Source organism: Neoarius graeffei, chromosome 14 (assembly GCF_027579695.1).
Source record: "Neoarius graeffei isolate fNeoGra1 chromosome 14, fNeoGra1.pri, whole genome shotgun sequence".
NCBI lineage: Eukaryota > Metazoa > Chordata > Actinopteri > Siluriformes > Ariidae > Neoarius > Neoarius graeffei.
The window spans coordinates 16,657,221-16,681,743 of record NC_083582.1 but is presented as its reverse complement, the minus strand read 5'-3'; the positions used below and the strand labels follow the sequence as shown (position 1 = coordinate 16,681,743).

Below are 24,523 nucleotides of genomic sequence, written 5' to 3'. Positions count from 1 at the left end.
CAAAGCTACCGCTGAGGCTCGCCCACGGGAACACCACTCCTCTCTGCTTCACGTGTCAAACAGGTTTGCTCTCCTTAGTGATGCACCCGCTGAGAAACCTGAAAGAGCTCTGGTTATAGGGGACTCAATCATATGGCATGTGAAATTAGCTAGGCCTTTGGGGCACCAGCAGCTTTAGTCAGGTGTATACCGGGAGCCAGGGCGCCAGACATAGCAGGTGATCTTAGGGTCTGAGGCAAGCACAGGTTCTCAAAGATAGTTATCCATGTAGGAGCTAATGATATATGCCTTTGTCAGTCTGAGGTTACCAAGAGTAAATTTGTAGAGGTGTTTAAACTAGCAAAGGCGATGTCCGATGCTGTCTCAGAACAGGGCTAGTTAACAGTCTCAGAACAGGGCTAGTTAACTTCTGACAATCCAGAGGCAAGGCCAGGGAGCAGATGAACAGGCTAAACCGACTGTCTGCTAGCTGCGCAGAGTCGTCACTCAGGGTCCATGACATCGAGACTGTCTGCTCCCCGAGCTAAACAAAAAAGTAGAAATATTCAGAGTTTGTTCCAGTAATGTAATCAATATAAAATTAGATCATACTAACTGTACAGCTGCTGCCAGCACCTTTGATCTAAAGGTGGGGCTATTAAATATTAGATCTCTTACAATCTCTTACATCTAAAGCGCTAATGGTTAATGAACTTATTACTGATCAGGAGTTTAATGTACTGTGTTTAACAGAAACACGGATTAAGCCAAATGAACATATAGCATTAAATGAAGTTAGTCCTCCTGGATACAGTTATGTACACCAGCCTCATCTAACTGGCAGAGGAGGAGGTATTGTGGTTATTTATAATGATTATCTACATGTAAGACACAAACCTGGTTATAAATGTAATACATTTGAAGTTCATCATACTAATATAATGTATGTCACCTCGAAAAATAAGTCTACCCTGTTAATTCCATTACTTATTATTTACAGGCCCCCAGGGCCATATTCTGAGTTTCTTTCTGAATTTGCAGATTTTAACTCAGACCTGGTTATTTCCTTAGACAAAGTTTTAGTTGTTGGAGATTTTAATACTCACTTCGATAACCCAGAAGACCCTTTGAAAACAGCGTTTGTGTCCATTTTAGATTCAGTAGGGATTAATCAGTGTGTCATAGGACCGACCCATAATGGTGGTCACACTCTCGATCTCATACTAACATTCGGGTTAAACATAGAAAATATAGTCACACTTCCACAGTCTGAAGTTCTCAGATCATTATCTCATCTCATTCAAAACATGTCTGAGTAATAATATATGCACCTCACCAGGCTACTGTATTAAACGTACATCCACGTCAACTACTGCAGAGCTTTATAAATGATCTCCCAGAGTTATCAACTTTGATTGGGTCACTCTCAGCCCCCGCAGAACTTGATCAGGCAACTGAATGCTCCTCTTAAAAGGAAAATGATCAGAGAGAAAAAATTAGCACCCTGGTAAAACAATGACACTTGCACTTTAAGGAGATACACAGAACTTTTATTTTTAAATACATTTCTGAGTGGATAGCATCTCCATCCTTGACTCCCCTCCTAGAACTGCCACCCTTCCTAGAACTGCCACCTTATTGTGGTGGAGGGGTTTGTGTGCTTGAATGATCCTAGGAGCTATGTTGTCGGGGGCATTATGCCCCTGTCAGGGTTTCCCAAGGCAGACAGGTCCTAGGTGACAGGCCAGACCAAGAGCAGTTCACCAAAACGCTTATGGAGAAACCATCAAGGACCGTGACGTCGCCCGGTATGGCACAGCCGGGGCCCCACCCTGGAGCCAGGCCTGGGGTTGGGGCTCATATGCAAGCGCTTGGTGGCCGGGCCTTTGCCCATGGGGCCCGGCCGGGCTCAGCCCGAAGAGGTGACATGGGCCCAACCTCCTGTGGGTTCACCACCCACAGAGGTAGCAGTAGGGGACTGGTGCAGTGTGGATTGGGTGGCAGTCGAAGGCAGGGGCCTCGACGACCTGATCCCCGGACACAGCGGCTAGCTGTTGGGACATGGAATGTCACTTCGCTGGGGGGGAAAGAGCCTGAGCTTGTGCGGGAGGTTGAGAGGTACCGGCTAGACATAGTCGGGCTTACCTCCATGCACAGCTTGGGCTCTGGAACCCAGCTCCTCGAGAGGGGCTGGACTCTCCACTTCTCTGGAGTCGCCCATGGTGAGCGGCGGCGGGCTGGTGTGGGCTTGCTTATAGCTCCCCAGCTCAGCCGCCATGTGTTGGAGTTTACCCCAGTGAACGAGAGGGTCGCCTCTCTGCGCCTTCGGATTGAGGAGAAGGCTCTTGCTGTTGTTTGTGCCTACGGGCCGAATAGCAGTATAGAGTATCCGGCCTTCTTGGAGTCCCTGGGAGAGGTACTGAGGGGTGCTCAGACTGGGGACTCCATTGTGCTACTGGGGGACTTCAATGGTCACGTGGGCGACAACAGTGACACCTGGAGGGGCGTGGTTGGGAGGAACAGCCTCCCCGATCTGAACCTGAGTGGTGTTTTGTTATTGGACTTCTGTGCTAGTCACGGTTTGTCCATAACGAACACCATGTTCGAGCATAGGGGTGTCCATAAGTGCACGTGGCACCAGGACACCTTAGGTCGGAGGTCGATGATAGACTTTGTTGTCGTTTCATCTGATCTCCGGCCCTATGTCTTGGACACTCAGGTGAAGAGAGGGGCTGAGCTGTCAACTGATCACCACCTGGTGGTGAGTTGGATCTGCTGGCGGAGGAGGAAGCTGGACAGACCTGGCAGGCCCAAATGTATGGTGAGGGTCTGCTGGGAACGTCTGGCCGAGCACTCTGTTGGGGAGGTCTTTAACTCCCACCTCCGGGAGAGCTTTTCACAGCTTCCGAGGGAGGCGGGGGACATTGAGTCTGAGTGGACCATGTTCTCTACCTCCATTGTGGACACAGCTGTTTGGAGCTGTGGCCGCAAGGTCTCCGGTGCCTGTCGTGGCGGCAATCCCCGAACCCGGTGGTGGACACCGGAAGTAAGGGATGCCGTCAAGCTGAAGAAGGAGTCCTATCGGGCCATGTTGACCTCTGGGACCCCTGAGGCAGCTGATGGGTATCAGCAGGCCAAGTGTGCTGCAGCTCGGGCAGTTGCGGAGGCAAAAACTCGGAACTGGGAGGAGTTCGGGGAGGCCATGGAGAAGGACTATCGGTTGGCCTCGAAGAAATTCTGGCAAACCGTCTGGCACCTCAGGAGGGGGAAGCAGTACTCTGCCAACACTGTTTACAGTGCAGGTGGGGAGCTGTTGACCTCAACTGGGGACATTGTCGGGCGGTGGAAGGAATACTTTGAGGATCTCCTCAATCCCACCGTCATGTCTTCCATTGAGGAGACTGAGGCTGATGACTCAGAGGTAGACTCGTCCATTACCCAAGCCGAAGTCACTGAGGTGGTTTGCAAGCTCCTTGGTGGCAAGGCACCGGGGGTGGATGAGATCTGCCCTGAGTATCTCAAGTCTCTGGATGTTGTGGGGCTGTCTTGGTTGACACACCTCTGCAACATCGCGTGGCGGTCGGGGACAGTGCCTCTGGAGTGGCAGACTGGGGTGGTGGTCCCTCTTTTTAAGAAAGGGGACCGGAGAATGTGCTCCAATTATAGGGGAATCACACTTCTCAGCCTCCCGGGGAAAGTTTACTCTAGGGTACTGGAGAGGAGAATTCGACCAATAGTCGAACCTCGGTTCCAGGAGGAACAATGCGGTTTTCGTCCTGGTTGTGGAACACTGGACCAGCTCTATACCCTTCATAGGGTGCTCGAGGGTTCATGGGAGTTTGCCCAACCAGTCCACATGTGCTTTGTGGATCTGGAGAAGGCATTCGACCATGTCCCCCGTGGTATTCTGTGGGGGGTGCTTCGGGAGTATGGGGTTCGGGGCTCTTTGCTAAGGGCTGTCCGGTCCCTGTACGAACAGAGCAGGAGTCTGGTTTGCATTGCTGGCAGTAAGTCAGACCTGTTCCCAGTGCATGTTGGACTCCGGCAGGGCTGCCCTTTGTCACCGGTTCTGTTCATAATTTTTATGGACAGAATTTCTAGGCGCAGCCAGGGGCTGGAAAGAATCCTGTTTGGGAACCACAGGATTTCATCTCTGCTTTTTGCGGATGATGATGTCCTGTTGGCTTCTTCAAACCAGGACCGCCAGCATGCACTGGGGCAGTTTGCAGTCGAGTGTGAAGCAGCTGGGATGAGAAGCAGCACCTCCAAATCCGAGGCCATGGTTCTCGGCCGGAAAAGGGTGGCTTGCCCTCTCCAGGTTGGTGGAGAAGTCCTGCCTCAAGTGGAAGAGTTCAAGTATCTCGGGATCTTGTTCACAAGTGAGGGAAGGATGGAGAGTGAGATTGACAGGCGGATCGGTGCAGCCTCCGCAGTGATGCGGTTGCTTTACTGGTCCGTTGTGGTGAAGAAGGAGCTGAGCCAAAAGGCGAAACTCTCAATTTACCGGTCAATCTATGTTCCGACTCTCACCTATGGTCATGAGCTTTGGGTAATGACCGAAAGAACAAGATCGTGGATACAAGCAGCCGAAATGAGTTTCCTTCGCAGGGTGGCTGGGCGCTCCCTTAGAGATAGGGTGAGAAGCACAGTCACTTGGGAGGAGCTCGGAGTAGAGCCGCTGCTCCTCCACATTGAGAGGAACCAGCCGAGGTGGCTCGGGCATCTTTTTCGGATGCCTCCTGGACGCCTCCCTGGGGAGGTGTTCCAGGCATATCCCCCCGGGAGGAGGCCCCGGGGAAGACCCAGGACACGCTGGAGGGACTATGTCTCTCGGCTGGCCTGGGAATGCCTCGGTGTTCTTCCCGAGGAGCTGACCGAGGTGTCTGGGGAGAGGGAAGTTTGGGCTTCCATGCTTAGACTGCTGCCTCCGTGACCCGGTCCCGGATAAAGCGGAAGAAGACGAGACGAGACGAGTGGATAGTATCTCCATCCTTGACTTATGCTGCATAAATGGGAATTAAAAATATATATATTTTTGAGAGTTAAAATCGACCGCAAAGTTGGCATTCGAGCTGCTCCGCTGAGCCAGCCAGCCCTGGGTGGGTGATGTCACAGCAGGAACTGGTTTTAAGGCAGAGGCCTTTGACAGCTATAGACCAAAGTCATATAAATAAAAATTTATGGTGAAAGTAATAAATACCGTTGCCGACTTGCTCAACTAAGACTGATTTGACTTCATTGATTGTGGGTTGACTCTCATTAAAACAGGATAGGCATTATAACTTATGCAACATACATGTACATGCATGGATTTTCACTGAAAAAACGTAAAAGGCTAATTAAATAATCAGATGAACTGAGACAATCACTTCCTGAAGCAAATTAAATAATCTTATATCAGTAACTTAAATACACAATACAAGTTACATGTATTAATCTAAATGCAGGTCAACAACGAGTGTTGTCGTTTTTGTTGTTTTGTATCCAAATGAGAGTCACATCTTACCCGTCTGTGTTCTTGTTTCTTGAAAGTCGATCTTGTGGCTGGTTGTTTTGAAACAATCTGACTTTCAGTTGTTCATTCAGTTCTCCATTCATTCGCTTCTTCCATGTAAGGGCAAGATATTGCTGCTGAGGCAAGCATATCCAGTGGAGATATCAGACGGCTGGTCCACTCATTCTTCATTTTCTCCAGACTGAGTACTCCACCATTACTGCTCGGCTCAGGCAAATACTAAAACCTGGGATGGGATGTCACGTCACCAGTTTTAGCAACAACTGCAGGGAGATCACTGCCCAAGTGATAATATGTCCAGTCCCGGGTTTTAGCAACAACCCTCGGCTCACACTCCGAGGGAGTGAGAACTCTCGTAGGTCTTGTACGAGTCTTCAGTAAAATGTGCAGAGCAGAGAAGAGACCACTTCGTAGGTACCCAATGTGCCCGTGAACTTCTCGCAAAACGCATCCAAATCTTTGCAGTTTGAACATTCTTGGGTCATGAATGCAATTTAAATCCACCTACTGTCATGTTGCTGCACCGCCAGCAACACATCTACATGGCATGGCGATAAATTAGCTCAAAAAGGAAGCTCAAAGTTGCTGTCAGCTCTGTGTTTTAGTATAGCAGAAATGACTATGAGACCGATAGCCTTCCTGCGGTGACATCACAGATGTCAAGGTCATTCACTCAGACCACTACCTATATGAATCATTTTAATCGTAAAAATTACTATATTAGATTTATTGTTTATGCTTAAAACTATTCCTATGCCATTCTTGAGGTCTCAAGGCATTTATAAACAAAAAGTGAGGCCATGGTTCTGCATATCTCCTTTAAAACAGACCACTCGAAAATTGGACCGTAAATGATGTCAAACAAAATGGTAGCATTCAAATTAGCTTGGAAGGAGAGATTCCTGAAGTATAGAAAAGCTCTTAGTGCTGCTTGATCAACATATTTCTTCACCCTAATAGAAGATAACAAAAAAAATCCTATATTCCTATTTAATACTGTAGCAAAAATAACCAGGAAAAAGACCACTATAGACACATGCACACCTGCAGTATGTAGTAGCAACGACTTCATGAATTTTTTAATGACAAAATTGAAAATATCCGACAAAAATTTCAAACTACTAATTTAAGGTCAGACAATTTAAGTGACTCTGTAGTTAATAATATAGCTGTATCAGATCAGGAATTAGAATGTTTTACTCCCCTTAGAGAAATCAAATTACTTTCATTAATCTCCACATCAAAATCCTCAACTTGTGTACTAGATCCCTTACCTATGTGTCTATTCAAACAGATAATACCTGAAGTAATTGAACCGGTTCTAAAAATAATAAATTCTTCTCTTAGGATCGGCTATGTACCCAAATCCTTTAAACTCGCAGTTATCAAACCTCTGATTAAAATACCTGACCTTGATCCCTGTCAGCGGTCCAATTATTGGCCAATATCAAACCTCCCTTTTATCTCCAAGATCCTAGAAAAAGCTGTGGCACAGCAGTTATGCTCATATTTACATAGGAATAACATCCATGAAATGTATCAGTCAGGATTTAGACCTCATCATAACACTGAAACAGCACTGGTTAAAGTAGTAAATGACCTACTGTTGGCGTCTGATCAGGGCTGTGTCTCGCTGCTTGTGTTGCTTGACCTTAGTGCAGCATTTGATACCATTGATCATTCCATTCTTCTGGATAGACTAGAAAATGTTGTGGGAGTTAAGGGAACGGCTCTCTCCAGTCCAAAGACATGCAGTTAGGTTAATATGGGATGGCCTTGGCCTGGGGTGCCCTTGAGCGAGGCACCTAACTCCTGACTGCTCCCCGGGTGTTGTTAGCATGGCTGCCTACTGCTCTGGGTATGTGTGTGTGCTCATTGCTCACATGTGTGTGCCTGTGTGTGGTCACTGCTTCAGATGGGTTAAATGCAGAGAGGAAATTTCACAAGTGTGTGATGAATAAAGTTGTGCTTTCTTTTTTCTCCTGGCTCAGGTCTTATTTAACTGATCGCTCTTAGTATGTTGATGTAAATGGTGATTTTTCTAGACATACTGATGTAAAGTTTGGTGTTCCACAATGTTCTGTCTTGGGTCCACTGCTTTTTTCTTTATATATGTTACATCTGGGTGATATTATTCGTAAGCATGGTAATGGTTTCCACTGTTATGCTGATGACACACAGTTGTATGTTTCTGCAAAACCTGATGAGAGACACCAGCTTAATAGAATTGAGGAATGTGTAAAGGACATTAGACACTGGATGCTTATTAACTGCCTTCTGCTTAACTCTGACAAGACTGAAGTACTTGTACTCGGACCACATGCAGCTAGAAGTAAGTTTTCTGATTACATAGTAACTCTGGATGGCCTTTCTGTTTCTTCATGTGCAGCAGTAAAATACCTTGGGGTGATTACTGACCCCAGGCTTTCATTTGAAACTCAGATTGATAGCATTACCCGGATAGCTTTCTTTCATCTCAGAAATATTGCTAAAATAAGAAATGTAATGTCACTACACAATGCTGAAAAACTAGTTCATGCTTTTGTTACCTCCAGGTTGGATTACTGTAATGCTTTACTGTCTGGATGTTCCAATAAGTACATAAACAAGCTCCAGTTGCAGCAGCAAGGGTCCTTAATAGAACTAGAAAATATGACCACATCACCCCTGTCTTATCCACACTGCATTGGCTCCCAATCAAATTTCGTATTGATTATAAAATACTACTATTGACCTTTAAAGCACTGAATGGTCTCGCGCCACAGTACCTGAGTGAACTTCTGGTCCTTTATGAACCGCCAAGTCTACTTAGATCAAAAGGTGCAGGCTATCTGCTGGTACCTCGTATAGTGAAGGCTACATCAGGGGGCAGAGCCTTTTCTTACAAAGCCCCACAGTTATGGAACAGCCTTCCAAGTAGTTTTCGGGAATCGGACACAGTCTCAGCATTTAAGTCTAGACTGAAAACATATTTGTTTAGTCAAGCCTGTTAATACTGTTTATAAGGTAAAGGACTAGATCTGGAGGGTCCTCCAACAGAGTGTTTTGGTAAACTGGGATGTATGGATGCTGTCAGTCCCCCACTCACTTACTCAAGTTTGTTGATGGTGTAGTGGCTGGCTGCTTTATGTCCTGGGGTGCCATCATGCCTGTGTTACCTTCTGGCTCTCCCCTTTTAGATATCAAGTCAAGTCAAGTTTATTTGTATAGCGCTTTTAACAATAAACATTGTCGCAAAGCAGCTTTACAGAATTTGAATGAATTAAAACATGAGCTAATTTTATCCCTAATCTATCCCCAATGAGCAAGCCTGTGGCGACGGTGGCAAGGAAAAAAACTCCCTCAGACGACATGAGGAAGAAACCTCGAGAGGAACCAGACTTAAAAGGGAACCCATCCTCATTTGGGCAACAACAGACAACATGACTAACATGAAGTCAGTTTCGTTGATGTTATAACTCTTCACTGATGGAAACTTGAGTGCAAAACTGTTCATGACAACTGCAGTCCTAAAGTTAGCAAGTTAACTGTAATCCTCAGCCATAAAAGCATTCCTGTAAGCGTCCAGAGAGTCCTCCAGGTGTGACTTTCAACTGTCCACATGGGGCTGTCCTCCACAGGAGCGATGCGATGAGACTCCAACCAGACACAGGGCACCAGGATGGACCAGACAGGTCCGAGGAGTAGATCAGCATCTCAATCCCAGGACCGACATGTAACTCAGAAGGACAGATTTTTTTGTTGGGGGGGGGAAGAGAGAGAGAAAACACAGGTTGTTAGGTTTGCCCAATGTCACCTGAATAAGTAGGAACAGTATACATATTAGTATACATATTGCACTGAGTACAAGCAGGGACTCTGGCAACTAACTATGACAGCATAACTAAAAGGGGAGAGCCAGAACGTAACACAGGCATGAGGGAGCCCCAGGACATATGCTGTCACCATTAGTTTTGCCAGAGTCCCTGCTTGCACTCAGTGCAAAATATATAATGTTCCTATTTATCAGGTGACATTGGGCATACCTAACAACCTGTGTTTTTTCTCTTTCTCTTTTCTCCCCCCACTCTGTCTGTCCCTCTGAGTTACATGTCAATTCTGAGATCAAGATGCTGGCCTCTTCTGCTCCTCAGACCTGCCTGATCCATCCTGATGCCCTATGTCTGGCTGGAGTCTCATTGCATCACTCCTGTGGAGGATGGCCCCATATTGACAGTTGAAAGTTTGACTTGGAAGATGCTCTGGACACTTACAGTAATGCTTTTATGGCTGAGGACTACAGTTGACTTGCTGACTTTAGGACTGCAGTTGTCATGAAGAGTTTTGCACCCAAGTTTCCTTCAATGAAGAGTTATAACATCATCGAAACTGACTTCATGTTAAAACTGTTAAAAATGCTGTTATCACATTGTCTGTTATCACCCAAATGAGGGTGGGTTCCCTTTGGAGTTTGGTTCCTCTCAAGGTTTCTTCCTCATGTCATCTGAGGGAGTTTTTCCTTGCCACTGTCGCCACAGGCTTGCTCATTGGGGATAGATTAGAGATAAAATTAGCTCATGTTTAAAGTCAATTAAATTCTGTAAAGCTGCTTTGCGACAATGCTTATTGTTAAAAGCGCTATAAAAATAAACTTGACGACTTGACAATAACATCATATGGATGTACATTTTTAAATAAAGGACATTTTTTGTTCAGTGTATTACTATCAGTGTTAATATAGTGTTTCTTCAAGGTGAAGTACTTGATTTAACTCAAAACCTGCAAAAAGTGCTTGAACAATTTCATTCATAATAAATCAGTGATAATAAATTATTAAATCACTCAATAATAAATGATGCCCTCAGTTCATCATTGAAAACAGAATGAGTGCATGGAAAGTCCTGGAAGTGTCCTGCAAGAAGCAAATATTTTCCTTATTGAAATGTTCATGATTACGGTGATGGAGGATGAGAACACAGAAGGAAAGGAGATACAATAATCTTCCTTTTTTCTATGCAACATTTAACTATAAAAATATTTTATGAAAGAATGAGTACTTCTGTTAAAAAGACAAAGCTAATTCAATTTTCAGTCTGACCTTTGGTCAGGTTTTAAGCGTTAGTCCAGGATTCAGTGTCCAACTGCCTTTCATTTGATTTCACCACGTGAGCCAGGTGGCATTGCTTAATAGAAAATTAGGCAAACATATCCTTTCTTTCTGAACAACTGAGCATTTTGTCCCAAAAATGAACGAGCACTTTATCAGCCTTTCACCCAATTTCTGTATCTAAGCTCTCAGAGTAATGAACATCACTGCTTTCTAGGAATACAGTGGTTTGCAAAAGTTTGGGCACACCTGGTCAAAATTGCTGTTACTGTGAACAGTTACGCAAGTTGAAGATGAAATGATCTTCAAAAGGCATTAGTTAAAGATGACTCATTCCCTTTATATTTTAAGCAAAAACAATTTTTTATTTTCATCTTTTACATTTTCAAAATGACAAAAAAGGAAAAGGGCCCAAAGCAAAAGTTTGGGCACCCTGCATGGTTAGTACCTAGTAACACCCCCTTTGGCAAGTATCACAGCTTATAAACACTTTTTGTAGACAGCTAATAATCTTTCAGTTCTTACCTGAGGGATTTTCACACATTCGTCCTTGCAAAAGGCTTCCAGTTCTACAAGTTTTTTGGGCTGTCGTGCATGCACTGCTCTTTTGAGATCTATGCACAGATTTTCAATGATGTTTAGGTAGGGGGACTGTGAGGGCCATGGCAAAACCTTCAGCTTGTGCCTCTTGAGGTATTCCATTGTACATTTTGAGGTGTGTTTTGGATCATCATTTCATTGTAGGACCCACTCTCTTTTTAACTTCAACTTTTTTACAGATGGTGTGATGTTTGCTTCCAGAATTTGCTGGTATTTATTTGAATCCATGCTTCCCTCGACGAATGAAATGTGCCCTGTGCCACTGGCTGCAACACAACCCCAAAGCATGATCGAGCCACACCCATGCTTCAGGGTTGGAGAGGTGTTCTTTTCCTGGAATTTGGCACCCTTTTTTATCCAAACATACCTTTGCACATTGTGGCCAAAAAGTTCTATTTTGATTTCATCAGTCCACAGGACTTGTTTCCAAAATGCATCAGGCTTATGTAGATGTTCATTTGCAAACTTCACACGCTGAATTTTGTGGCTAGGATGCAGGAAAGGTTTTCTACTGATGACTTCCATGAAGGTCATATTTGTTCAGTTGTCGCTGCATAGTAGAACAGTGCACCACCACTCCAGGGTCTGCGAAATCTTTCTGAAGGTCTTTTGCAGTCAAACAGGGGTTTTTATTTGCCTTTCTAGCAATCCAATGAGCAGTTCTTTCAGAAAGTTTTCTTCATCTTCCAGACCTAACCTTGATCTCCACTGTTTCTGTTAACTGCCATTTCTTAATAACATTACAGTCTGAGGAAACAGCTACCTGAAAACACTTTGCTATGTTCTTGTAGACTTCTCCTGCTTTGAGAGCATCAATTATTTTATTATTCAGAATGCGAAGGAGTTGCTTAGAGGAACCCATGGCTGTTGATTTTAGGGACAAGTTTGAGGAGTCAGAGAATTTATATAGCTTTGAAATCTGCATCATCTGACCTTTCCTAATGAAGAATTTGAACAAGCCACAGCTCAATAAGCTAATTAATGTCTGGAACCTTGGTAAAAGTTACCTGAGAACTCAAATGTATTGGGGTGCCCAAACTTTTGCATGGTGTTCCTTTTCTTTTTTCACTTTCCAATTGTACACAACAAAAATAATACACAAATCTTGCAGAAAACGCTGAAAATAAATGTGTCATCTTTACCTTTATGCCTTTTGGTGAGCAGTTCATCTTCTGCTCACTTAACTATTCACAGTAACAGACATTTTCAGTAAGGGTGCCCAAACTTTTGCATGCCACTGTAAGTGAACTAGCATTTCCTGTCTGGGACAGAACGAGCTACAGTGGAACCAACATGTACGACTAATGCAATCTCGATGGGGGGGGGGGGTTGTACAGGGATCTCCATCAGCCTCTTGCAGAAGAGCTTGGCACCAGCTATCCTGACCACCAGTTTCAGTGTCTGTCAGCTGTGGTGTTTGGAAAGAGAGTAATGATCCATCATCTTCTTACTGTTCAAATGCCACAGAGAGAAGAGAAACGCTGGTGGTCTCCTCCAGATTCCCATTCTACAACCTCCACCTCTGTAGGCACTCTCTGGAGCAGATGTTGGGACAGGATTCCCACCTCATCACTTGATGGAGTTAGAGTCTTCCAAGACTCATTGTCAAGTCAAGTTTATTTTTATAGCGCTTTTAACAGTAGACATTGCCACAAAGCAGCTTTACAGAATTTGAATGACTTTAAACATGAGCTAATTTTATCCCTAATCTATCCCCAATGAGCAAGCCTGTGGGGAAACTCCCTCAGACGACATGAGGAAGAAACCTCAAGAGGAATCAGACTCAAAAGGGAACCCCATCCTCATCTGGGTGATAACAGACAACATGATTATAAATAACTTGCTTCTATAACAGTGTCCTATATAGTCAACTGTGAAACCAGGAAATTCATTATAGTTTTAACATGAAGTCTGTTTTGTTGAAATTATAAACTGTTCATTAATGGAAACTTGAGTGCAAAACTGTTCATTACAACTGCAGTCCTAAAGTTAGCAAGTCAACTGTAGTCCTCAGCAATAAAAGCATTATTGTAAGTGACCCAGAGCCATCTTTCAAGTGTGACTTTCAACTGTCCATATGGAGCCGTCCTCCACAGGTGCAATGTGATGAGACTCCAGCCAGATGTAGGGCACCAGGATGGATCAGGCAGGTCCAAGGAGCAGAAGAGGTCAGCAACTCGATCTCAGGATCGACATGTAACTCAGAGGGACAGATGGGGGGAATTGGCCTTCAATCCTCCAAGCTTGGTTAGTCCTGCTTTATGAAAGCTCACTCTTGGATGTCAGAAGTCCTCTTGGATTGTTAAATAAGAGCTCCTCATTAATGCAGTCCATAATTGATCAACAGACAGGTTGTACTCTTCCATGTCAGTCTTTCATTGTAGAATGGTCTCTGTACTGTCTGCAGGCAAAAAGCCCTCATTTGGCTTGTCAGGCCCAGGGGCTCATTTCCAATGTTGTCCATTCCAGAAAAAAATCCACTACTCTCCTCTGATTAGCGCCTCTCTAGGACTGTGAACTGCCACAGCATTGGTTACCAGTTCGCTCCCCTTGCATGACACGTCTAGGAGAACCCATGTCCATTGTGGCACTGTTCTCCATAACTCCTTCCCAGCTTTTTTGCAAGCAGTCTTCTTTTCCCAAGAAGAATCACAAATACAACCCCTATTCCATTAATTTGGGACACTGTGTAAAATGTAAATATAAAACAGAATATGATGATTTGCAAATGATGGAAACCCTATATTTTGTTGAAAATAGTACAAAAACATACCAAATGTTGAAACTGAGAAATGTTATTGTTTTTTGAAAAATATATGCTCATTTTGAATTTGATGTCAGCAACACATTTCAAAAAAGTTGGGACAGGGGCAACAAAAGACTGAAAAAGTTGTGTAATGCTAAAAAAGAAAAAACTAATTTGGTTAATTGACAACAGGTCAGTAACATGATTGGGTCTAAAAAGAGCATGTCAGAGAGGTGGAGTCTCTCAGAAGTAAAGATGGGGAGGGGTTCACTGCTCTGTGAAAGACTGCGTGGACAAACAGTGCAACAATTTAAGAATAACATTCCTCAATGTAAAATTGCAAAGAATTTGGGTGATCACATCATCTGTGGTACATAATATCATTAAAAGATTCAGAAAATCTGGAGAAATCTCTGTATGCAAGAGACAAGGCTGAAAAGTGACATTGGATGCCTGTGATCTTCAGGCCCTCAGGCGACACTGCATTAAAAGCAGACATGTGTCTGTAGTGGAAATCTTTGTATGGGCTCAGGAACACTTCAGAAAACCATCGTTTGTGAAAACAGTTCATTACTGCATCCACAAATGCAAGTTAAAACCAGATATAAACAATATCCAGAAACACTGCCACCTTCTCTGGGCCCGAACTCAGTGGACTGAGGCAAATGGACTGAGGCAAAGTGGAAAATTGTCCTGAGGTCCAATGAATCAAAAGTAGAAATTATTTTTAGAAATCATGGACACCGCGTCCTCCAGGCTAAAGAAGAGAGGGACCATCTGGCTTGTTATCAGTGCACAGTTCAAAAGCCAGCATCTGTGATGGTATGAGGATGCATTAGTGCACATGGCATGGGTAGCTTGTACATCTGGGAAGGCATCATTAATGCTGAATAATATATACATGTTTCAGAGCAATATGCTGCCATCCAAAGAAAATCTTTTTCAGGGGAGGCCTTCCTTCTTTCAGCAAGAAGATGCCAAATCACTTTCTACACACATTAAAACTGCATGGCTCCATAGTAAACAAACCTGGGTGCTAAACTGGCCTGCCTGCAGTCCAGACCTGTCTCCCATTTAAAACATTTGGCACATTATGAAGTGCAAAATACGACAAAGGAGACCCCAAACTGTTGAGCAACTGAAACTGTATATCACGCAAGAATGGGACAACATTTCTCTTTCAAAACTCCAGCAACTGATCTCCTCAGTTCCCAAACATTTACACAGTGTTGTTAACGGTAAAGGTGATGCAACACAGTGGTAACCATGCCCCGTCCCCAGGGGCGCCGCTAGAAATCTTGGGCCCTATGAAAGATTACAATTTAGGGCCCCCCCGGTAAAATTTTCAAGCTCAAGCAACTGAATTTCAAGTCTGTTTTTGGCTGGCACTTCTACTTTACTATGCATGTGATCAGCTACCTATCAAGTTTAGGTGATACAATTATTTGGTATATGAACATTTTAAATGCAGAACTGTCAGAATTAGACTGAATAGACTGTTGCCTTAAAAATGATATATATGGAAGATATATATATATATATATTTTTTTTTTTTTCTTCTTTTATGAGCAACTATTATTAGGCCACTCAGTAGCCTATGGAGTTCATTCAATCCAAATGTTTGTGTTGAGAGAAATTGCATGCATCACTGTATCAGTATGGATTTATAACATTCTGTTTGCACATTATGGATACTCCAGAGCCCTCCAGCAAACATCATCAATAATCAGGATTACAAAATTTATTCCTTTGTTTCCTCCATTTATTGACTTATTGTATGTGATCAAATGTATGCCTTGACGAATAACTACACTAGTTTTTTGATACAATTACATACTGCACTGCAAGAAATCCACTAAGTGTTTTTGGTTTCTTTTAGGCATCACACATTTATTAGAAAACACAGCAAATGTTCAAATATTCAAGTTAAATACTTAACAACAGTATCAATAAATCCACACATGAACAATAGCAATGATATCTATGACCACAGCTAATGTGCAAAATATTAAAGTTAAATACTTAACAATATCAACAGATCCACACATGAACAATGGCAAAAAAATCTAGACTTAATTATACAATAGAGATACCTATGAAAAAAAGGGATTTTTTTTTCCACACACAGTGTGATATCCGGACTTCATAATTCATCACACCTGCTCCTGCTTAGCAACTTCTAGAATACACACCTCTGTTGCGCACATAGAAAAACTGACAGCTGCTCTAAGCTGCGCTAATAGCTCTACGCATGCACGGAGCTACATATTTCACTGTCCCACGCCCAGAATCAGACTGTACCATTAGTAAAAAGGGTGGAGGGGTGAAATGACAATATCATAAATAATTCAAGAAAAATGTTATAGCAAATCATAACCATGTATAATTTGCATATTTTAACAGATGAAATGAAATATTTTATTTCAAAAACTTACACAAGGCAATACTATTAAAATAATATTAATATCCCACACAGGCCCCCCTGTCAGTGCCAGGCCCTTAGAATCGTCCTAACTTCCCCCCCAGCGGCTCCCCTGCCCGTCCCAACTTTTTAAAAATGTGTTGCTGATATCAAATTCAAAATGAGCATATATTTAAAAAAAAAAACAGTAAAATTTCTCAGTTTCAACATTTGATATGTTGTCTTCGTACTATTTTCAATGAAATATCGGGTTTCCATGATTTGCAAATTGTCATATTCCATTTTTTTTACTTACGTTTTACACAGTGTCCCAAATGTATGGAATTGGGGTTATATTTAATGTATCTTGTTTGTTCCTTGCTGCAAGTCCTCCAGTAATTTTGGCGGTTCTTTTCCTTGCCACTGTCCAGTCGTAAAACGTTCACTTTTACTCGAGCAGGGGATGCCCCTTCATACACAACTATACTACAGGTGAGAGCTTAAACGTCTTCCTTTATAAGAAATGCACCACATTGTCTGCATATGCTGATGATACCACGTTCTCCTCTAGTCAACATACTGCATGCTATTTCTCAGTTGAGATATGACCTCATAACAGAGGGTAATGGCCTCGTAACAGTGGCTGTAGAACAGAGGTTCTACAGCCAAACTGTGAAGCTGCCCAGATACCAGATATTCTTGGGGAGGTTTACACTCCATAGCATTCCATTAAATACAGTCACGTGGGAATACACAATATCTGCTACTTTTCTGTTCTGGAAGACTGAGAATGAAAATTTTTATATTTATCCTGTGTTATTTTTACTTCATACAATAACAGAGTTCATATGTGAAAGGGGCCAAAGAGAAAGACAGAGATAGAGAGAAATAAAGGGGAAATTGTTCTCTAAACAGCAAGGTGTGAACGGCATATATAAGTTTCTTGTAGGAAAAATATCAGAAAAACAGCAATTTAAAAATTAAAGTATTCTTTCATTCATCCCTCTATCCCAATTTATGCAAGCATAAGCATAAGTGAGACTTTATTCAGATTTAAATGCTAAATTAGAACATGCTAAATTCCAAATGTCACTGAAATTACATTTCCCTTTCCTATAATTCAGTTCCAAACACGTGCATTTCCACCTGCATGGTTGTGCACAGATATGGGTGCCAAAATTACAATGCAAATGGAACATCTATTTGAACATTTAATTTTTTTTTATTTCTGCCATATTGAATCAGTATAAAGACTCCATATAATCAATATCACTATTGCCCTCTGCAGTCCTGTTTGCATTTCCACTGTCAAGTATGTCAAGCTGTCAGTCAAACTGTCTGGAAGACTCATCATAAAACCATACTGTTTAACAAAACAACTGCAGAACGAAAAGACAAAGAAAATGGACTGTTTTATATTGACCAAAATAATTCATGACACACTTTTTCGCATAATAATGTATGAACACTATTATTACCTCACCCAGGACGGAATCCATCAGGGGGTGAGGTATTATTTTCAGTTGGGTTTCTGTTTGTTAACGATATTACGGGAAAATGGCTGGATCAATCTTCATGAAACTTTCAGGATAGATTGGCATTGGTCTCAAATAGAACCTCCAACATTTTGAGGGTCATCCAGTCAAGGTCACCAAAAAGGTCAAAATCGTTTTTGTTGTGGCTACTGCTTCATATAGAGGTGGTAGCCACTGTCATCGTGCTGTAAAAATGCAAGAGTCTAACAGTTACACGCTGCACATACACATGTTCCGATTAAAATGGCCGGTGAGTGTATACAATTCGGTTCACCATTCTAAATAAATGGACTAGACTAAAGAAATCGCTTTCAGACATGTTTATGCTTATTACAGAGGGAAAGTGCGTTCCACTGAGCTCTAGCGCCAGGCCATTTCTGAGAAATAAGAGTTTTGGTCACGGTGACAGCGTGTGTATGTCAGCCTTGGTTTGAAAGTTTCAGTTTCGAAAACTGTAAGAGCTACTGCCTCACAGAGGCATACATGCTACATTTACTGTATGGACATGGTATCAGAAAACAATTTTATTTATAAGCAGTAGCCACATGTACCCATAGGGTACCTATTTTTTGTTTTTAATCAGTTACTGCTCAAAAATATGCAAAGAGAGGAGTTGTTTTTCCAATTATAAAATGGCAGATAAGTCAACTGACATGTTTTAAACTCTCCATTATCCTCCCATGCCAATCAAACCCTCTACTCACCCATCCCCAAAACTCCTACCCTGTGGTCACACTACAGCTCACAATGCTTTGAGATGGGTCATCGATGAAAATGAGGTGTTTTGGTGGTGATGCATGGTGATGTACAGGCGAGCTAAAAGTTGTGGTCACATAGCAGGTGAACATTTGATGATGATCTTTTGAGGAGACCTGGCATTTTTCCTAGGAGGTATGTTTGAGGATTTTGTACATATCGGCATCTGGCAGAAGAATGAATGATCGCTGATGCCTTGCTCAATAGATTTCAACAATGTGTGACATCAGTGTCAACCAATCAGCGATGATCACAAATGCATCATCTAACCACCGCCAAACATTTGCTGAATATTCATGAACCCTTCACCCAACCAATTATGAACCTTGGCGAAGGATCGCTGAATATAAATGCACTTTACAAGTCTCAGCGAAGGTTAGGCTTTGCCTTGCCACGGTGTTGCCAAGGCCCCCGCAAGCATCAGGGGTATGGATTCGTGACAAATACATCTCAAGAAACTCGGCGAATGTTCCCTGAGTTTTGGGAAATATTCCCAAACCCATATGTGAGTATTCACCACTTAGTTTGCTGACAGAAACATTACCACCAAATTTCAATGCATACATTTAAATTTTTCACAATGTTTTTGGCCATACACAAGGCAGAGACACACCAAAAAACAACTCACAAAGCTTGGACAACATTCGTCCTGCATCGCACCATTGGTGGAGATGCTACCAATTTTTCATTGCCAAGTATTCACAAATCCATTGAGAGTTGTCATGTGACCATGGCCTAAGCCACTCCCCAATCCCCCATCTCACATTTATAATGTTTTGGAAAATATGCAAATGGTTGGAGGATGTATTCCATACAAATGGCTTTTATGCACTGGGTAAAAAACAGAAATAGAGCTTGTGCTTATTAAACCTGCACATTAATAAGTCAGATAACTGTAAAAGAAGTAAATCTGCTGTGAATTGGAATGTACTCAAAAACTGACTCATGGACTAGTGTGAGATTGTGTCAGATATTGTACTAGAGAAAGATGATATTGTAAGAATGATGCAGTGGGAGGAAATAATTCAGCATGCTGTTTGTTTCAGTGAGGGTCAGCACACTTCAATGCCTTTCTTCCATTAAAGGGGAAGTAACATTCATTCATTTTTCATAAAATGCTGTTTTAGTCCATTAGGTTCTTTTATCATGGATGAGGACTCAAACTACAGCAGCAATGGAGCACAAGTGACGAATGGAGGCTCAAACTCAGGATTAAAACATCATACAGGATTTTTCCTTTTTTCTTATTACTTTGCTTTCTTTCTTTTCTTAATATCTATTGTATGCCATCATATTTTCGGGGGCTAAACCAGTGGCCACCAGAAAGAGGCTGGATGACAACCATGAAAGGAATGGGAATGAGCATTGTAGCTGGATGGATAGACACTGTTACAAAAAACAAGTCTCCAATCCCCCCAAAAATTGACAAGAAACTATGTGGTAGCAGAAAGAGAAGATTTACACTGATCAGCAATAAAATTAAAAACACTGACAGGTAAAGTGAATTATATTGATTATGGTGTTACAATGGCACCTGTCAAGGGGTGGGATATATTAGGCAGCAAAAGAACCATCAGTTCTTGAAGTTGATGTGTTGGAAGCAGGAAAAATGGGCAAGTGTAAGGATCTGAGTGACTTTGACAAGGGCCAAATTGTGATGGCTAGATGACTGGGTCTGAGCAGCTCCAAAATGGCACATCTTGTGGGTGTTCCCAGTATGCAGTGGTTAGCATGTACCAAAAGTGGTCCAAGGAAGGATAGCCGGTGAACCGGCAATAGGGTCATGGGTATCAAAGGCTCACTGATTCACATGGGGCACAAATGCTAGCCCATATGGTCCAATCCCACAGGACAGCTACTGTAGCACAAACTGCTGACAAAGTTAATGCTGCTAAAACAGAAATGTGTCACCATTAACATTTTCAGCAGTGGAGCACAGACATCAGCTCCAGGAAGAATAAGTGAACAATGATGGATGGAGTGCCTACCTGTTACCAACTCCACATTGACAAAGACATTGGCAAAATCCTTTAAGCTACAGCAAGGAGAGATGTAGACTACAAGCGCTAGAAGATTTGGCACAATGGAAAAGGTAGACCACCAAGACCCCCTGTAGGCTGAAGCATAGGGCAGCTAAAATCAGCCAACTTTGGCAAGAACTGAGATCACTGAAGCACCAGTATAAGGTAGCAGGAAAAAACAAGTGGGGGGGATTGTTAGAACTCTGGTCCATGCTGACATTTGTCACCCACCATCATAGCCTTTGTGGACAACTTTACTCTCATAATAATGTCAGTGCCAAGGTGCAAATGGATTCACTAGACTTTAGAGAGGCTTATGACCTGGACAGGGATGTTCTTCAAGTCTGTGAAGGTCTTTGTTAGTTCTGTATGTTTTGTCGAGAGCACAAACACAATAGGCTTCCTAAAGTTGTGATCAGCTCCTGGGAATTGAAGCACTCGCTCATTTTGTCCGTGGAGGATCTGAGCTCTGAAAATGACAAAAATTCACTACTCTATCTTATGTTTACTTCCACAGTAATTAAACTGAGGTGATGTAGATTATGGAGGCACGACAAAAGAGCTGCTCTTGGACTGACGATGCCATGAAGCTTATTTTGGTCACAAGACTGGAGGTGTGATTTGAATGGTGAATTTGGAAGGGATTTGAAGGGATTCTACTTGAAAGCAGAAAGATGGTGCTTCGGGAATTGAGCTCAGGGATTGAGACTGAGCAGCTTATTTTCATTCTTTCAGTCCACTTAGCCCCTAGACAGTCTGTGAAATCTTAAAAAAAAAAAAAGTGGTGGAACAGAAATGGTCTCTTCGCTGTCGAGATCCTGAGTAAATCCTGGGAGACCAACATGCTCACACCAAAATAAAGAGGTTTTATTCAAAATAATCCAGTTTTATTCAGAGTAATACAATCAAATCATGGAGCCATGATCCATGAGACCCATGTTTCTAAACGTGCTTTATTTATTTAATACAATTTTGTATGTTCATGAAAATCAGCTGCTCTCACCTTCCACCAGTCCTCGTTTGAGTCATCGATTACCTGAATACGATCACCCGGCCTTCAGACAAACAGAGAGAGAAAGGAATTACATAATAACAAAATTACTACAACAAGCTTCTGCATTCTACTAAACATCACAGCAAAATTTGAATGAAAAAAACAACAAACAACAACACCAACAACAACAAAAGACAGAAATATGAGAAAACACTCAAAACACCAGTTGAACTATACAGTGATACTTGAAAGTTTATGAACCCTTTAGAATTTTCTATATTTCTGCATAAATATGACCTAAAACATCATCAGATTTTCACACAAGTCCTAAAAGTAGATAAAGAGAACCCAGTTGAACAAATGAGACAAAAACATTATACTTGGTCATTTATTTATTGAGGAAAATGATCCAATATTACATATACAGGTAGTCGTTGACTTACGACCTATGCGACTTAAGACTGATCGACTTTACGACCGTCAAGTGTTTCCCAGCTGAGCTAGCTGAGCGTACGACAGTTTCCGCCCCAGCTCCTGGCAGCGCCTCTCGCCGCGTACAACAGTTTCCGCCCCAGCTCCAGGCACATGCGAAGTCTCTCTCACGCTCCCTCGCGCACTCCGTCATACAGTTTCTGCCCCAGCTCCTGGTTTATGAAACAAGCAAATGCTCCCGCCAGCCCGAACGCTGCAACAGCTGATGATGACATAGACGACCCACAGCCAAGCACCAGTGATGCCAGCGGTCACTAAATTTTGTATTTTGCTATGTTTTACATTTGTATTTTGGTATGTTTCAAACTAAAATGCTTTCTATTTTTCACACCTGTATTTCATATTTTTTGTTTTGCACATATTAAACGAATTGTACTGTACGCAGTGTAGTATGCAGTGTTTAACTTAAACCAAATAATGAGCCAAGGTAATGAAATAAGAAAATGTTGATAAAATCAGACTTTAAGATGATTACAATATCATTACACATCACAATATACTTACGTTCATTTAACATAGGCCGACTTACGACCAGATCAGTTTACGACCGGTCAGTCGTAACCAAACGCAGTTGTAAGTCGATAACTACCTGTATGTGAGTGGCAAAAGTATGTGAACCTTAGTTTTCAGTATCTGGTGTGACCCCCTTGTGCAGCAATAACTGCAACTCAACGTTTCCGGTAACTGTTGATCAGTCCTGCACACTGGCTTGGAGGAATTTTAGCCCATTCCTCCGTACAGAACAGCTTCAAGTCTGGGATGCTGGTGGGTTTCCTCACATGAACTGCTCGCTTCAGGTCCTTCCTCAACATTTCGATTGGATTAAGGTCAGGACTTTGACTTGGCCATTCCAAAACATTAACTTTATTCTTCTTTAACCATTCTTTGGTAGAACGACTTGTGTGCTTAGGGTCGTTGTCTTCCTGCATGACCCACCTTCTCCTGAGATTCAGTTCATGGACAGATGTCCTGACATCTTCCTTTAGAATCTGCTGGTATAATTCAGAATTCATTGTTCCATCAATGATGGCAAGCCGTCCTGGCTCAGATGCAGCAAAACAGGCCCAAACCATGATACTACCACCACCATGTTTCACAGATGGGATAAGGTTCTTATGCTGGAATGCAGTGTTTTCCTTTCTCCAAACATAAAGTTTCTCATTTAAACCAAAAACTTCTATTTTGGTCTCATCCGTCCACAAAACATTTTTCCAATAGCCTTCTGGGTTGTCCACGTGATCTTTAGCAAACCGCAGATGAGCAGCAATGTTCTTTTTGGAGAGCTATTAAAGGAGTCCTGTCTAATACGGAACTACTGAGGTGTCAGTGACGGCGGGTGGTGGCTAGGCTGACGCACTAGATGTTACCTGGATGTTAGTTGCTATGCTACCCTGACTTGACTTACTGTGATCTAAAACAAAACACCTGTAAACAGTCTTCTTGTCGAATCAAGGTGATCCATTTATTCCACACAAGTCCAATACCGTAAAATACCAAATAATAGCCCGGGCGATTATTTGTCTCAATCACGTAAGAGACCCGGCGCGTATTAGAGACTAGGCGGCTATTTGGAACAGGCGATTAATTCCTTCTTCACAAATACCTTCCCCAAAATCTACCTCAAAACGGGGGAAAAAATCATTCTCAGATAGGCCTACTTTTAACCAGTATAACTTACAGTTTGTTTAGAGTTAGATTACAGATAGCACGGTGCCGACTTCGGGGAATTTTGAAGACGCAGAATGCATCTTCGCATGGCACAGTCGGGGTGGATAAAGGATAAATCACACACCTTTTCCTGTTAATGACTAGTTAAGCGCATGCTTTACAAAATAATCAAGAAACCACACCATTGTCTGTGCGCAGCACTGTGATTTAATTACTCTGCAAAGTTATGGTCACTTGCTGTCACCCTCACCCATGCAGCCTCCACCCTTTGCGCTTCGCGATGTCTGTCAATCTGAAATTGCACGGAGGGCGCGACGTTGAAGCAACATAATTAGGGTGCGAAGTGTCAAACCAAAGGGTTTTTTCTTATGCTGAAAAATAAGTGACCTGCAGTGGCTACATACTGTCATCTTGCATCACGTTTCTCTCCAAGACGTCTCCCTATTTGGCCGATATGAGCCTATTCCCCGAGTGAGTTGGTACGGTGGCTCGACCCCGTAGAAAACTTAAAGTTCGGATGAAAGTTAGTTGAATAGGTTACTGACTTGTAGGCCTACATGTTGCCTGCCTGACGCGTGCTTCTGCCCAACTTGCACGACAGATTACTTGTTGAAAAGGCCCCTTGGATTAGATTGGCCGCGAGCAGACTGAAATGCATGTTAGAACGCTCTCACCTTTTTTGTAAAGCGTCTTCCAGATCCGAATGGGTAAGGGCAAGTGAAATGGTATA

The 24,523-nt window shown here is 42.6% G+C and overlaps 1 protein-coding gene across 1 annotated transcript in view; it reads right to left on the bottom strand.

The window, feature by feature from the left end:
• LOC132897493 (SH3 and cysteine-rich domain-containing protein 2-like) overlaps positions 1–24,523 on the bottom strand; it is a 191,115-nt gene that overhangs the window by 32,500 nt on the left and 134,092 nt on the right. Inside the window, exon 9 of the mRNA XM_060938764.1 lies at positions 21,643–21,694. Coding sequence (XP_060794747.1) covers positions 21,643–21,694 — 52 coding nt within the window. The remainder of the gene's footprint in view (positions 1–21,642; positions 21,695–24,523) is intronic.